Genomic DNA, 14172 nt, shown 5'->3' on the forward strand with positions numbered 1-14172 from the left:
TAATGCTTTGAGGCCTTGATTCCTATATCTTCATTATGCATAATGAGCTTGTTGTCTATCTCAGCAATAAAGGATGTTACCCTAATTCAGGGAATTCTGGGATGCAGTTATTAATGCCATATCTATGTCTTCCCAATTCTTGTGGCTGAAACTCTACACTTCAGTTCCATTCTGTTAGGTCTCAACTACAGTGAAGCTACAAAAGCATTTGCACATCAAGGGTAATCCCACAGGCATCCAGAGAACCCTTAATTGGTCTATGGCAGAATTCATGTTTATACCAGACTGGTAATTATAGTTTTGTTTGTCACATTAATCATTACTTGGCTTTTAATAAATTTAAAACCTGTTCTCCTGGTAACTCATAAAAAGCCTAGTCCAATGATTTAAGATAAGAATTCCAAGCAGAAACAATCCTTTGGAACTTTTGTCTCCCAATGTGATGATCTTACTAAAATCATTGCTATAAAAAGTCCTGAGATAAAAAATATGAATAATTTTTCCTAATATAAGTTCTTAAATCATTAGAAATAAGAATATAGGCAAGCAATAAGTATTTAAATACATAGCATGTTTTCTTAACAGAAATTAATTATATCAAAACATGCCAGTGTTTTGTCTATTTGGACTGGGTAGTGATTTACATAGTTCTTAACTATTCTTATCTTCAGATTCTCTTATGATAAATTAACTAGGTGCTCTCTAAAGAATATTGTTGTCTTTTCATACACAAAATTTCAACTTGGAGGCCAAAGACAAATTCAGGTAAACCTCAAAAATAATGTTTCTTGGAGCTAATTTTCCTCATTTGTCCGCCTGCCAGTTATTCTGGATTCAAGATCAAGATGTGAAGTCATGCTAAACAGAAAGTTAGCATTTTGCCATTTATTAAGACTAAAAATAATTATCAGTCAGCATCCTCTTCCTTATAACAAGATCCATCAAATATGTTACAATTATTTACTCGTTTAAATAGCATTTGAGCATGCCTATTTACAGACAGTATTGCTGTTAGCCAATTTAATACTGAGCCATATGTACTTAATATCACATCCAACATCACAACTCTACTACAAAAGACTAAGTTCACAAATAAAGTGTTTATTTTACCATGTGCAAAAGGACTTGAGTTATAGTTCTTGAACATTAGTATTGTTTTTAAAAAGAAATTTAAGATCATTTATGTCCATTGCCCATTTGTAAACATCAATTAATTTGCTAGTATTTTTTCTTAATACTATTATATCACTACTTTATTTACAGACTACCAGCAAATACTTAGATAGTAATTTTATTGATATTAGGAATGATCTTATGTATCTCTAGTAATTATCTACCTATACTGGTTTAATTTTGAACTCAGATTTTATACCTCAGAAAAATAGCCAAAAAATTAAAGAATAAAATTACAGATGATCTCTTTAAGCAAGAATTTACATTAAGCTCATTTCAGGTTCCAAATAAATTAAATCTCATCAATGATATTTAAGAATAGCAACATTAATATAGCTAGCTTGAAATATGAAGTATTTCAGAGTGATTCACTTAAATTGATATGACTACTCATTCATACTCCTCTAGACAGAAGATAATTACCAAAACTGTGCCAGTGAATTTGTGTACTCAGACCAAGAAATGATTTCCATAGTTCTTAACCAACCTGTCAGATATTTAGGATGAAAATCATATTATACTGCCATAGAACCACTGACTAGAAAGAAAGAAATGAATCATTTGCTCTTGATTAACATGCCAGTTTATAACCAACTTTAATTATTTACACATTCCTGTCTTGGTAAGTGCTCTAGTTGACACTTCATCCAACTTTCAAAGATATTTCAAAGAGGATTTGGAGATTTCTATTTTGCTAGAGAGACATTCTTGGTCTAATTCAATATTTATCAGCTCTCTTTTGTGGAGAGGATTTGCTGGGCACTTTTATTTGCAATTTATAAGTATCTAGTGTTTCTGTAGACTATTTTACGTACCTAAAATTTTTAATGGATTGTTCCTACCATTTGAAATGTGATAGTTTTGCATAATCTATTTGTAAGGTGTTATTTCCAATGTTACTTATTTGTGGAGCTTGCTATACAGCCTTGATAGATATAGATATATTTATATATATATATATATATATATATATATATATATCAGGTTTGTAAAACATTTGAGTGAACTGTTCTTTGAAATTTTATTTTTTTAAATTTTCTTATGAATACAATATTATAGAACTGAGACACATATTTGATTATCTAATTTTTCTTTTGTTGTATTTGATTATGTTACTCCAGTTAAAATAAAAGCATTTTGGTGAAAAAATCATTTCTTGTACTTTTTTGATTATGTATCATAGCTCCTGAAAAAAATATATCAATTTTATAATGATATGTGTAGCTAAGTTGGAATCTTTCCCCATAAGCACAAAACATGCTAGAAGCATAGAACTAGATGCTGTAAGGCATTCTAAAAAATTACATGATGATTAATTTGAACAAATAACTCAAAATAGGATGTTAAAATGTATAAGAAGTACATGAGAGGGAAAAATAGATATCAAAGATCCTATTAGGGATTGCACCCCTTTGACTTGAGTTCCATAAACTGAATATATATTGACTATTTTGGACTATTTGTTCTATGCCTGGGACAAATCAGTCACTCACACTCTAACATAAGGAGTCTATCAAGTCCATTCAATAGTTTAAGTAAATGTTGATTAAACAACAAACCAAAATGATTATGCAAATAGTAACAAAGGAGTGATCAGGAAATATTGTTAAGGACATAATGGTTTTTCAAGGGAGAGAAGGCTAATACAGTAACACCGGAGGGTTTTGACACCCCCCACTCTCCTCAATGGATAGGTTATCCACATAGAAAAATCAAAACATCAGAATTGGCCATACTATAGAGCAAATGGCACTAACAGACAATTACAGAACACTTCACCCAACCTCTGCAGAATACACATTCTTTTCATCAGCATATGGATCAATCTCCAGGATAGACTACATGTTAGGCCATGAATCAAGTCTCAACACATTTATAAAAACTAAAATCACATCATGTATCTTCCAGACCATAACAGAATAAAACCACAAGTCAACAAGAAGCATGGAAAGTATTTAAATACATGGCATATGAAAACATGATCATAAAGGACCAATGGGAGGTGGAAGAAATTTAAAGGAAATTAAAGTATGCCTAGAAACAAATGAAAATGACAACACAACATACCAAAATCTGTGGGATACAGCAAAGGCAGTACTCAGAGGGAAGTTTGTAGCAATAAATGCATATATTAAAAATAAAAACCTCAATGAACAACTTAATAATGCACTTCAAAAATTTGGAAAAACAATAGTAAGCCAAGCTCAAAGTTAGTAGAAGAAAGAAATAAATCACCACTCTTATTTATTATAGTGATGGAAGTTTTAGCAAGAATAATTAGGCAATAAAAATAAATAAAAGGCTTCCAAATTGGTTAGGGAGAAGTTAAATTACTCATGTTTGCAGATGATATGATTCTATACATAGGAAAATCTAAATATTAATAAAAAATTAGAACTTATAAACAAATTCAGTAAAGTTTCAGGATGCAAAACAACATATAAAACCACTATCATTTTTATACAATAATAATAAACTTAATGGAAAAATTAAGGAATCCCAATCATAAAACCTACCAAAAATATAAAATATTTGGAAATAAAGTGAACCAAGGAAGCTAAAGATATCTATAATAAAAAGCATAAAACTTGATGAAAGAAATTTTAGAGGACACAAGATAGGAAAGATATTCCATGTCCATAGATCCAAAGTCAATATGGTTAGAATTACCATAATTCCCAAAGCAATCCATAGATTCAGTGCAGTTCCCATCAAAATATCAATGACTTTTGTCACAGAAATAGGAAAAAACACTTAAAATGCATATGGAACCTCAAAAGACGCAGAATAACTAAAAGAATCTTGAGGGGGAAAAAAGCTGGAGGTATCCCAATACTTGACTTCAAAATATACTAAAAAGCTAAAGTAAATATGACATCATAGTATACATTCCAATGGAACAGACTAGATAACCCAGAAATTAATTCACATCCATACAGCCAACTGGTTTTTCACAAAGTAGCCAAGAATAGACAGTGGAGAGGACAGTCTCTTCAGTAAATGATACTGGAAAAAATAGATATGTGTGTGCAGAAGAATAAAAATTGATTCCTTCCTCTCACCATATATGTAAAAGTCAATTTGAAATGGAGCAAAGACCTACATGTTAAGCCTGAAATTACAAAATTACTACAAGAAAACACAAGGAAAGCACTTCAAGACATTAAGTGTAGGTGACTTTTTAGATAGGACCCCAAAGGCACAGGCAAAAAGAAAAAAAAGTAAAAATAGACAAATGGGATTATAGAAATTAAGAAACTTCTGCACTGCAAAATTTAAAAATCAATAGAATTGAAACAATCTATCAAATTGGGAAAAATATTTGCAAACTATTCAGCTAACAAGTGGTGATATATCCACAATATATAATGCACTCAAAAAGATGAACACCAAAGCAACAAACAATCCAATTTAAAAATGGGCTAGGAGCTGGGGGGTGTGGCTCAGTGGTAGAGCACTTGCCCAGCATCCTTGAAGTCCTAGGTTTGAGACCTAGCACGACAAAAACGGGGGAGGGGAGTATTAAATAACTAAACATATACTTCTCAAAAGAAGAAAAACAAATAGAAGTACATGATAAAATGCTCAATTACACTAACCATCATAAAAATGCAAGTCAAGCTAGGCACGATGGCACACGCCTGCAATCCCAGTGGCTTGGGAGGCAAAGGCAGGAGAATTCTGAGTTCAAAGCCAGCTTCAGCTATTTAGTGAGGAGCTAAGCAACTCAGTGAGATTCTGTCTCTAATACAAAATAGGGCTGGGGATGTGGCTCAGTGGTTGAGTGACTCTTACTTCAATTAGAAGGCTTTTTGATGAAAAAGTCAAAATATAACAAATAATGACAAGGTTGAGGAGAAAAGGGAATTCTTAAACACTGTTGGTAGGAAATGTAAATTTGTACAACCATTATGGAAAACAGTATATATATATATTATACATATATATATATACATACACACATATATATATACACACTCAAAAAGATGAACACCAAAGCAACAAACAATCCAATTTAAAAATGGGCTAGGAGCTGGGGGGTGTGGTTCAGTGGTAGAACACTTGCCCAGCATCCTTAAAGTCCTCAAAAAAGTTCAATGTAGAACTACCATAAGATCTAGCAGTTCCACTACTGGGTACATATCCAAAGGAGAAATCATTATGCTAAAAAGATATTTGCACTGCCTTGGTTACTGCAACCCTGTTCCTAATAACCAAAATACAAAATCACTCCAGATGCCCTTCAGCAAATGAATAAAGAAAATGTAATATATTTAGGCAGTGAAATGCTAGTCCTCCATTAAATAATGATATTCTGTCATTTACAGCAACATGGGTAGAACTGGAGGTGATTAAGTAAAACAAGCCAGACACAGAATGACAAATACCACATGTTCTCACTCATTTATGGAAACTAAGGTAGAAAAGGGGGAATGGATGAGTGCTCCATAGGGACTGTGAATGACAGGAGGGGAATAGAAAGAGGCTCGATAAGGCACACCAAAACACAGTTAGAGCAGAAGAATTCTTCTGGCTGTTCTTTGGCATGGTAGGGGAACATTTGGTTAAAATAATGTATGGTATATTTCTAAATGACTAGAAAAGAAGAATACAAAATTTTCAACACAAATATTAATGGCTGAAGAGATGGAAATGCTTATCACCCTGATTTGATTATTACATTCAATACATGTAATTTAATGTACTCCATAAAATTGTACAAATATCATGTCTCAATAAATAAAAGAATTACAGCAGTTGCTTTAGCTGAGGTGTTTTGTAAAATGTAAGCAATGGTGAAATATTAATCATATTTATAGCAATGAAGTTCTGATTAGAAGCTAACAAACCATGGAAATGAGGGTAGTGTTTCTTAGCCTAGAGATCAAGTGAGATTAGATTTAATGGAATCCATGAAATCTCTGAAATACTATTCAAAAATATATATGCATGTGCCTCTGTGCATTTGGGGGAGGGTCGTAGCTTTCCTGAGAATTTCTAAAAAGTCCATAAAGCTCTCATCCCACCACACACATACCCTAAAACAAACACACACACACACACACACACACACACACACACACACACACACCATCTGTCACAGGGCAATGCCCTCTGTGGACCCTTAAGGGCTTTTAAAATACCTCTGTGTAGAAAAAAAAATCCAAATGTTATACACATAAACCAATAGAAATACCAATAATTTAAATTTTAATGTATCAAAATAAGCTCAGTGACTTCATTGAATGTGATTATTTATAAGAAAACATACAAGAGATTAAGAAACCATCTTTATTTCTTCTTTGGTACAACCAGAGATGTTACCTCGAAACGTTGAAATAAATAATTGATGGATAATGCCAGGGTATTAAAACTCTTTTGTTTTCACACAGAAGAACCCCACATTGAGTTTGGGGTACAGTACATACAGTCCAACAAAAAGACTGAAGATGAAAACCAGTATAAGATGTAAGGAAATCATTTCCTGTAACAGCCCTTTCTTGCCACTCTCAAGGTAGCACATTGATGGGGATTTTTAAGCACCAATTCTATTGAGTGTAGTAGGGTTTCTTCATAACTAGTCTAGTAATCCATTATACAGCTGAATCAAAAGTCTGGGAACATCTAAGTTAAAAATGAAATAAGTAATGCAACTGAGGTAAACCAAACAGTTGTTTTTGTTTATTGGCACAGTGGCCCACAATATATCACATGCGTATAGCACACTACAGGTCAAGATCCTGGGAGGAGGATTGCAAATTTATTTAAATAGAATTTAAATTTAAATTTTTTCATCTTTTACTGATGACTCTCCTATCTTCCCTCCAAGGGAAAGGAAAAAACAACTTATTGAATAGCACCATTGTTCTAAATCTGATTGACAAGCAGGACTTCTGCCATCTTGTTGAGAGTAATACATTATCTTCTTATCCCAAGTTCTGGGTGTTGTTTCTCCTCCAAGCTCCTTTACCAGGCTTACACAGACAGTCAAGTAGCACTAAACCTTTTACTGATCGGGCCCTTTGCTAAATGCCCGCTGACCAGCCTGCAGGGTGCAGGAGGCTGGCTCACAGAAACCAGGAGGGCCAGGAGGACCTGGGGGGCCAGGCACACCAGGAATTCCTGCCACTCCTGGAGGCCCTCGCTCACCATCCCGGCCGTTTCTCCCATAGCTGGCAGGGCCTGGGTCACCTGAAACACACAAAAGATTGCACATGTGAACAGGAAGAAGGCACTAGACACAGCCCAATGGTACACATGTAAAGGCTTCATAAATGGTTTAGGAAATTATGGATGATGGATGATGAAGAAATCACTTTACTAGACTCCAACTTTGGTTTCATAGAAATTAAAAAAAGAAAGAGACCTCAACACATGTAACCCACATTTCTATCAGCAGAACTGCCCTGTCCAACATAGTATCCTCTAGGCGTATGTGTCTATAGAGCACTGAAATGTGGCCAAACTGAGATGAACTGCAGGAACAAAACACACTTGGATTTTAAAACTTTGTATGAAAAAAATTGTAAAATATTATTAATAATTTTTATTTATCATATAATTAAATATTTTGCATCCTGTGAGTTAAATAGACTATACAGCTAATCCTCAATTTACAATGGGCTTATATTGAAAGTCTTATGTTGAAAATGCACCTAACCTACCAAGCATCATAGCTTAGCAATGTAGTACACCATAGAGTACCAGTTGCTTTCCCTCCTCATCACATGGCTGGCTGCAAGCTGCTTCTCCCTGACCTTCCCCAGCATCAGGAGAAAGAATTAAACTACATATCACTAACCCAGAAAAAGTCAAAATTCAAACTCTGAAATTTCGACTGAATGTGTATGACTTTCACACCATCATTAAGTCAAAGAAATCCTAAGTACAACCATCTTAAGTCAGTGACAGTCAGTATTATTAAAATCAATATTGCCTGATCCTTTTTTAACCTTTTTAATGTGGTTCCTATTTAAAATCACAACAGGCCAGGCCTCCTTGAGGGTCACATTCTATTTCCCTTGAAGAGAGCTACGGTAACAGTGTCCCTCATTCCTCACAGGTGATCAGAATCCAGCCAGGGAGAAGCAGAGCTCAATGGTTAAAAATACAGGCTTTTGGAGACAAATGATTTTAAATTCTAGCTCTGTCATTTAATAGGCCATGAACAAGTCACTAACCTCCCTGTTCTTCCCTCTAAGTTGGAAAAGCACCTTCTTTATAATTTAATTCCATGACTCAAAGCATCTGTTAAATGAGGACTGCTATAATGATTATGATTAATATCTTTTAAAAGATTGTGCCAGGCACCCTACAGAAATCCATGATACTTTTCTCATCTGCCTGCCCCAACATGAACACAGCAAGTTCTCTATGGACATTTCTTCCTTTTGTCACATTCAAAAGTGGTATGTTTCACCTAATGGGCCTCACTCCCTGGGCCATGGCACCCCATCACAAGGAGAAATTTCTGTTGAATATTTCTCCCATTTACCAGAGATGCTTTCATTCTGTTACTGCAAAGGCAGTGATAAAGAATTAGGGTAAAATGAACTGCATGTGCCCTGATAATACAGTATTATAGAAATTCTCATTGCATCTCAGCTTTTTTATTGGCCATTCTGCCAAAAAGCTGAAGGACAAATCTACATGTTCAATTGCATATTTGCTTAGGTTTTGTTACTTTCCTTCTTTCTCAGTTGTTTTCACTTTCTTTTAGGGTGGGGAAATTGATCTCAGGAGCACTCAACCACTGAGCCACATCCTCAGCCCTATTTCGTATTTTATTTGGAGACAGGGTCTCACTGCGTTGCTTAGCACCTTGCCGTCACTGAGGCTGGCTTCAAGCTCTTGATCTTCTGGCCTCAGCCTCCAGAGCCACTGGGATTACAGGCATGCACCACTGCACCTGGCTGGTTTTCATTTTTGTTTCTATTTTAATGGTCTTATTACATAAGTCTTTTGTTGGACTTATTATGATAGCCCAGTCTTATTAAAGACTATCTATTGTACTTGTCACATTATTCCTCATGTGCTCACAGTTAGATCTACACAAAGGAATGGCATAGGGAAAAAACATTAAAAAGTTTTAAGAAAGAATAAGTATCTTTGAATTTATGCATCTCAAGACTGCAGTTAAGCAGAGGTGTAAGTTATTTCCCCTCATTTATCCCATACGCTTTAATCCCACTGTATTAAACTGTGATGGAGCAGATGACAGTGTGTTTTCCCCTAACGGGAAAAATCCACTCCCTAAACCACAGCTTCAATCAATAAGGCGGTTGCAATGGTGCCTTTAGCAGAGCCTGTTCAGACCCCCTGACACTTAATTAAAGGTTAAGTTCTATTTTTTTAAGGTAGAAAAGATTGGCCAGATAAAACTACATATAAAAGGTGGCTTTTATGTACTTTATCAGTAGGAATGTCCCCATTGAGACATACCACCTCTGCCTTAACAAATCAAATCAAGATTAGGAGTAGAAAATGACCCACCCAAAGAAGAGACTGAAAACCAATTGAACACAAGGACTAGGCAAACAGTATACGTCAAGGTAGACAAATTTCAGGCCGTGGGCCAAATCTTATTTCATTAAACAGCCTTGGTCACTTATTTACATATTATCTGTGGCTACTTTTTAAAAATATATATTGTTTTAATTGTAGATGTACCTTTATTTACTTATTTATGTGATGCTGAGGACTGAACCCAGTGAACCCACACATGCTAGGCAAGCACTCCGCCACTGAGCCCGTCTGTGGCTGCTTTTGAACTATAAGCGTTGCGTTGAGTTACTACAACAGAGCAGCCTGGCACTCAAAGCCAAAAAGCATTTCTTTATAGAAAAAGTTTGCTCATATCTAATGTCATAAAGAAATTAGTGTTGATTAAGAAATCCCCAACTATCTTTATTAGGAGAAAACTTATAGTACAAGAGTAATAAAAATTGGCTACTAACAGTCCACATCGGTATTGGGGACACAGGTGGGAGAATGAGGCGCTTGGTGAAGTAGGGAGTGAATGCTGGCAACAGCTCTCTGATCCAGCTGACAGCTGCCATTTCGAAATGAGAGCCAGTGTTGCTAGAACTTTGATGATTTTCAAGAAAAGCCAGGAAGCTAGGTTTTGAAATAAATAGCTCTCGATTTTTAAATGTTTGCAACTAAGCTGAAATTTTATTTACCATTTGTAAAGCAAGCCCCATGCCTAATACCTTAAACTGAATATATAAGAATAAATTCCCTTCAAACATTAAAAAGCAAAAGGAAGCCAGGCACAGTGACATCCACCTGTAATCTCAGTGACTTCGGAGGCTAAGGCAGGAGGATTGCAAATTTGAAGCCAGCCTGCAACTGGTGAGGCTCTAAGCAAGTTAATGTGACCATGTCTCAAAACAAACAATAAAAAGGACTGGGTATGTGGCTCAGGGGCTATGCACCCCTGCATTCAATCCCCAGGATCAAAAAAAGAAAAAAGAAAAAGAAACCTTTTTTAGATTTTCACATTTTTCACATTTATTTACCCAAGAGAAGGTTTTTAACTTGCTGGGTTTATACCAAAGTCCTGTTCATCCTATCTAAATGATTCTGCCTTTGAAAATGCAGCAGTTTACCCTTTGGAGCTTTGGATGATGTCATCATCATCACTTTATAACAAGCCCCATTCTCACATGCCATGCACTCATCACTGATCTCATTTTCTACATGTGTAAACTGAATTAAGAAGGTTAGAAACTGTCCAAAGTAACATACCTAGAAAGAGCTGGAATTAGAAAAAGGGCCCTTAATACTACTCTACAAAACTCTACTTATTGATTAGCTAACTCTGTCGTGTGTGTGTGTGTGTGTGTGTGTGTGTGTGTGTGTTGTTGTTGTTGTTGAATTCATTGGGTCTAGGTTGACTAGGAAATATAGGCACAACAACCAAGAGTCAGGACTGATTCTTAGAGACCACCACTATTAGAAACTCAAGATATTTTAATGAGGTTTTACCCTGTAGATATGCCAGAGGAAAAAAGACAGACTAAACATATAACAGATTGTCAGTTTCTAGTGAGTCCTGACCTAAGGCATTTATTCTCAAGGATGCTCTAAACTTCTTGGGGGTGCCTCATTTGGGGTGACACCATGTCACAATTCAAGTCATTCAAGAAGTAAAGCTGTTCACAAACTGGCATAAATATTCAGTTCAGCAGCTATGTTAAAGAATATGCATAGGATACTTTGCATCTCTTAAGAAGAGAAAGCATGGATTGGAAGTGCTCCATTTTTTGCTTTGTCTGCCTCATAGGTGTTAGCCACTGCCTGTGATTCTGAAATCTCAAGGACCTATAAAAATGTCATTGCCAAACATTTCATGATTTTTAAAAAGTGGGTGTCTATGTTATACTATGTATGAACACTAGAGGGCAGCCATGTTACACTGATGGAGGCCAACCAGCCTGGAAGCTTGGAAGAGTCTGAAAGAGGCAGCCTGGTAAGCAATACAAGCTAGGAAACGAGAAGGACTGTATGTGCAGGCAAAAAAAAAAAAAATCTTCAAACAATTTTCAGCATTAAATAGGATATCTCATGATTAATATACTGATTACGTAAACTTGCTGTATGTGCTAAAATGTTCCATTTCTTACACTGAGTCTGCTTTTCTGGTGTTTGACAAAGCAGTATGTTTACAGAATTGGTGGAAATTGGTTTACAGAAAAACCCCAAACCCACAATCATATAAAATGATTGAGGAAATCAGTGGAAATAGGATGAATGGCCACTACAAAACCAAAGACTAAACTGAGGTTTGTTTGTTGTTGTTGTTGTTGTTTAATTAAACATTCACAAGCAATGCTTACCTAGCTGCAGACTTTTCATAAAATAAATAAATAAATAAAAAGCCTTGTAGACTAGTGGATCCAGCACAAGGCCACGTTTAATCTGCTTTTCCAAGATGAGAAAAACAGCTCACAATTACCTGGTAATTCAATTCCTGGTATGCATATATATGAGATTCATCATTTAATTTATTCCTTTCTCTAGTGAGTTTGCACTCACAAAGAAATCAGGGTCTATTATTAATTATTTTTCTTAAAATCCTCAGAGTGCCAAGAAAGGAGGCAAGTTCAGTGGTAGCAGGCATAGAGAGTGTCTCTTATTGAGACGACACAACCAAGCATTAACGTTAACCAGCATCTAGCAAGAAACTGAAGGGTGGGGGACTAAAGGCCCAGGGATTGCTGATTTGAGAGGAGGGAATAGGAAGCAAGACACTAAGTGTTAGGAACATGCAAAAGTCACGTAGCCAGGGTGGCAAAGACAAGCTAATCGTGTTGTTGGACAGTCAGCCCATCATTTTGCTCAGTCTGTATTTCCTCAAGCATCAAAGGAGTGACAACAATGGTAACAGCTACATTTGCAGAGTGTGCCTTATGCCAGGCACTGTTCTAAGGGCTTTCCATGTTTTGTCACGTCTGTGTGTCCCCCTAAATAGGTCTGTGAGGATTGTGCCTGTGACTCCTGTTCTGCAGAGAATAAAACTGAAGCATTAAGGGGTAGTCACCAGAAGTAAGTGGAAGAGCAGAGCAGAAGCCCTAGTGAGCTGGCTCCAGAGCCACCTTCTTAGATACTTGCCCTGAGTACTTCAGCTTGTGAGAAACAAACCAGAGGGTGTATGGGCATTTTTTAAACAACAAAGCACTGCAGCCAAAATGAGAGTATATATAATTGTTACAGTAACAACCTCTGGTCCATAACAGGCAATATAGCCTTGCAAAGCCAAGGTGAACAAACTGATATACTATGTGCAAAGAATAAAGGACTTATAATAACCTATGGATAACGAAGGCATTAATTGTCTTCAAATGTTAGCAGAAAAAAAAAATCATGATCAAATGATTTTTTTTTCTCAATCCAAGAGGATTTGAGCCCCAAATTCAAATTAGAGACAACAAAGAAGGACTCATTCTTTCACATGGGATGTGTTCCTGTCTAGAAGATTCAAGACAAGTTCCTGCAGAGACCTATAGAAGTTTCCTCTGGGTCCTAAAAAGCTGTCATCGTTACACTTGTGAGAGACCTCAAATTACATTTCTAATCACATTCTAAGTTCTACTGGGAAATAAAAAATGGTACAGCCTCTCAGTGGACAATTAACCAATAAAATGATTTGCTGCAAACCAGTACTTTGTTTTATTGATTTGGAGCTGAACTAGATTTTTGTGCAAGAAAGGTCTAGGGCCTCAAGGGTGGTACTGACTGAGGGGAGAATAACATATTACTCTTAATCAAAAGCAGGAGCAAAAAAGCTGCAAGGGCTTACCTAAGGCCCAGCTTTGCCCTTAGCAATCCTTTGTCTACTCCATAAAGCAAAATGTGTATAAATTAAATTAAAAACAGTACTAATAACCAACATCCCTTAGTACTTATTATATCCAGAAAACATCCTATGTACTTTGCATTGATTTTTTTTCTTTAATTCTCAGAATCATACAATCATCAGAGAGATGTCATCATTCGTACTACTTTGCAAATGGGAAAAATGAGGCACAGAGAAACTAAGTAACTTTCCCAAGTCCATAAAATTAGCATGTGATAGTGTCAAGAACTGAACTCAGGACATCTGAACTGTGAAGTCCCCACCACACATTCCACTTTGAGAGCATCAGTTTTAGGGGAGAAGGACCCAAAAAGCTCTTGTCAGAACTTGTTTGAGGAATGGTTACCTGAGCATATTAGGAGTAGACAAAAGAGTTTGAGTGAGCTAAAAGCAAAAGACCCCAGCTGTTATCTGCAAGAGTGACAAAAATCCACCTTTTTGTGCCTGAGTGCTAACATGAAACATTCTAGAAGCAGACTCTTCCTCTCCAGTAACTGCTTTTGAAAGTGAGCCTGTTTGTGAAATAATCTGGAACTCAAATTTTTCACTAAAATAATGTCAGATATCCTGTCAACTAAAATGTAACACCCCCCCCCCCCCCACTGCAACACCATGCACAAAAAAAATGGAAAAGAAAA

At 36.0% G+C, this 14172-nt stretch overlaps 1 protein-coding gene across 1 annotated transcript in view; it reads right to left on the minus strand.

The window, feature by feature from the left end:
- Window positions 1-6287: 6287 nt before the first annotated feature.
- Col9a1 (collagen type IX alpha 1 chain) overlaps window positions 6288-14172 on the minus strand; it is an 83742-nt gene continuing 75857 nt past the window's right edge. The window contains exon 38 of the mRNA XM_015487952.2: window positions 6288-7365. Coding sequence (XP_015343438.1) covers window positions 7181-7365 — 185 coding nt within the window. The 3' untranslated portion in view covers window positions 6288-7180. The remainder of the gene's footprint in view (window positions 7366-14172) is intronic.

Source organism: Marmota marmota, unplaced genomic scaffold (genome assembly GCF_001458135.2).
Source record: "Marmota marmota marmota unplaced genomic scaffold, marMar, whole genome shotgun sequence".
Lineage (NCBI taxonomy): Eukaryota > Metazoa > Chordata > Mammalia > Rodentia > Sciuridae > Marmota > Marmota marmota.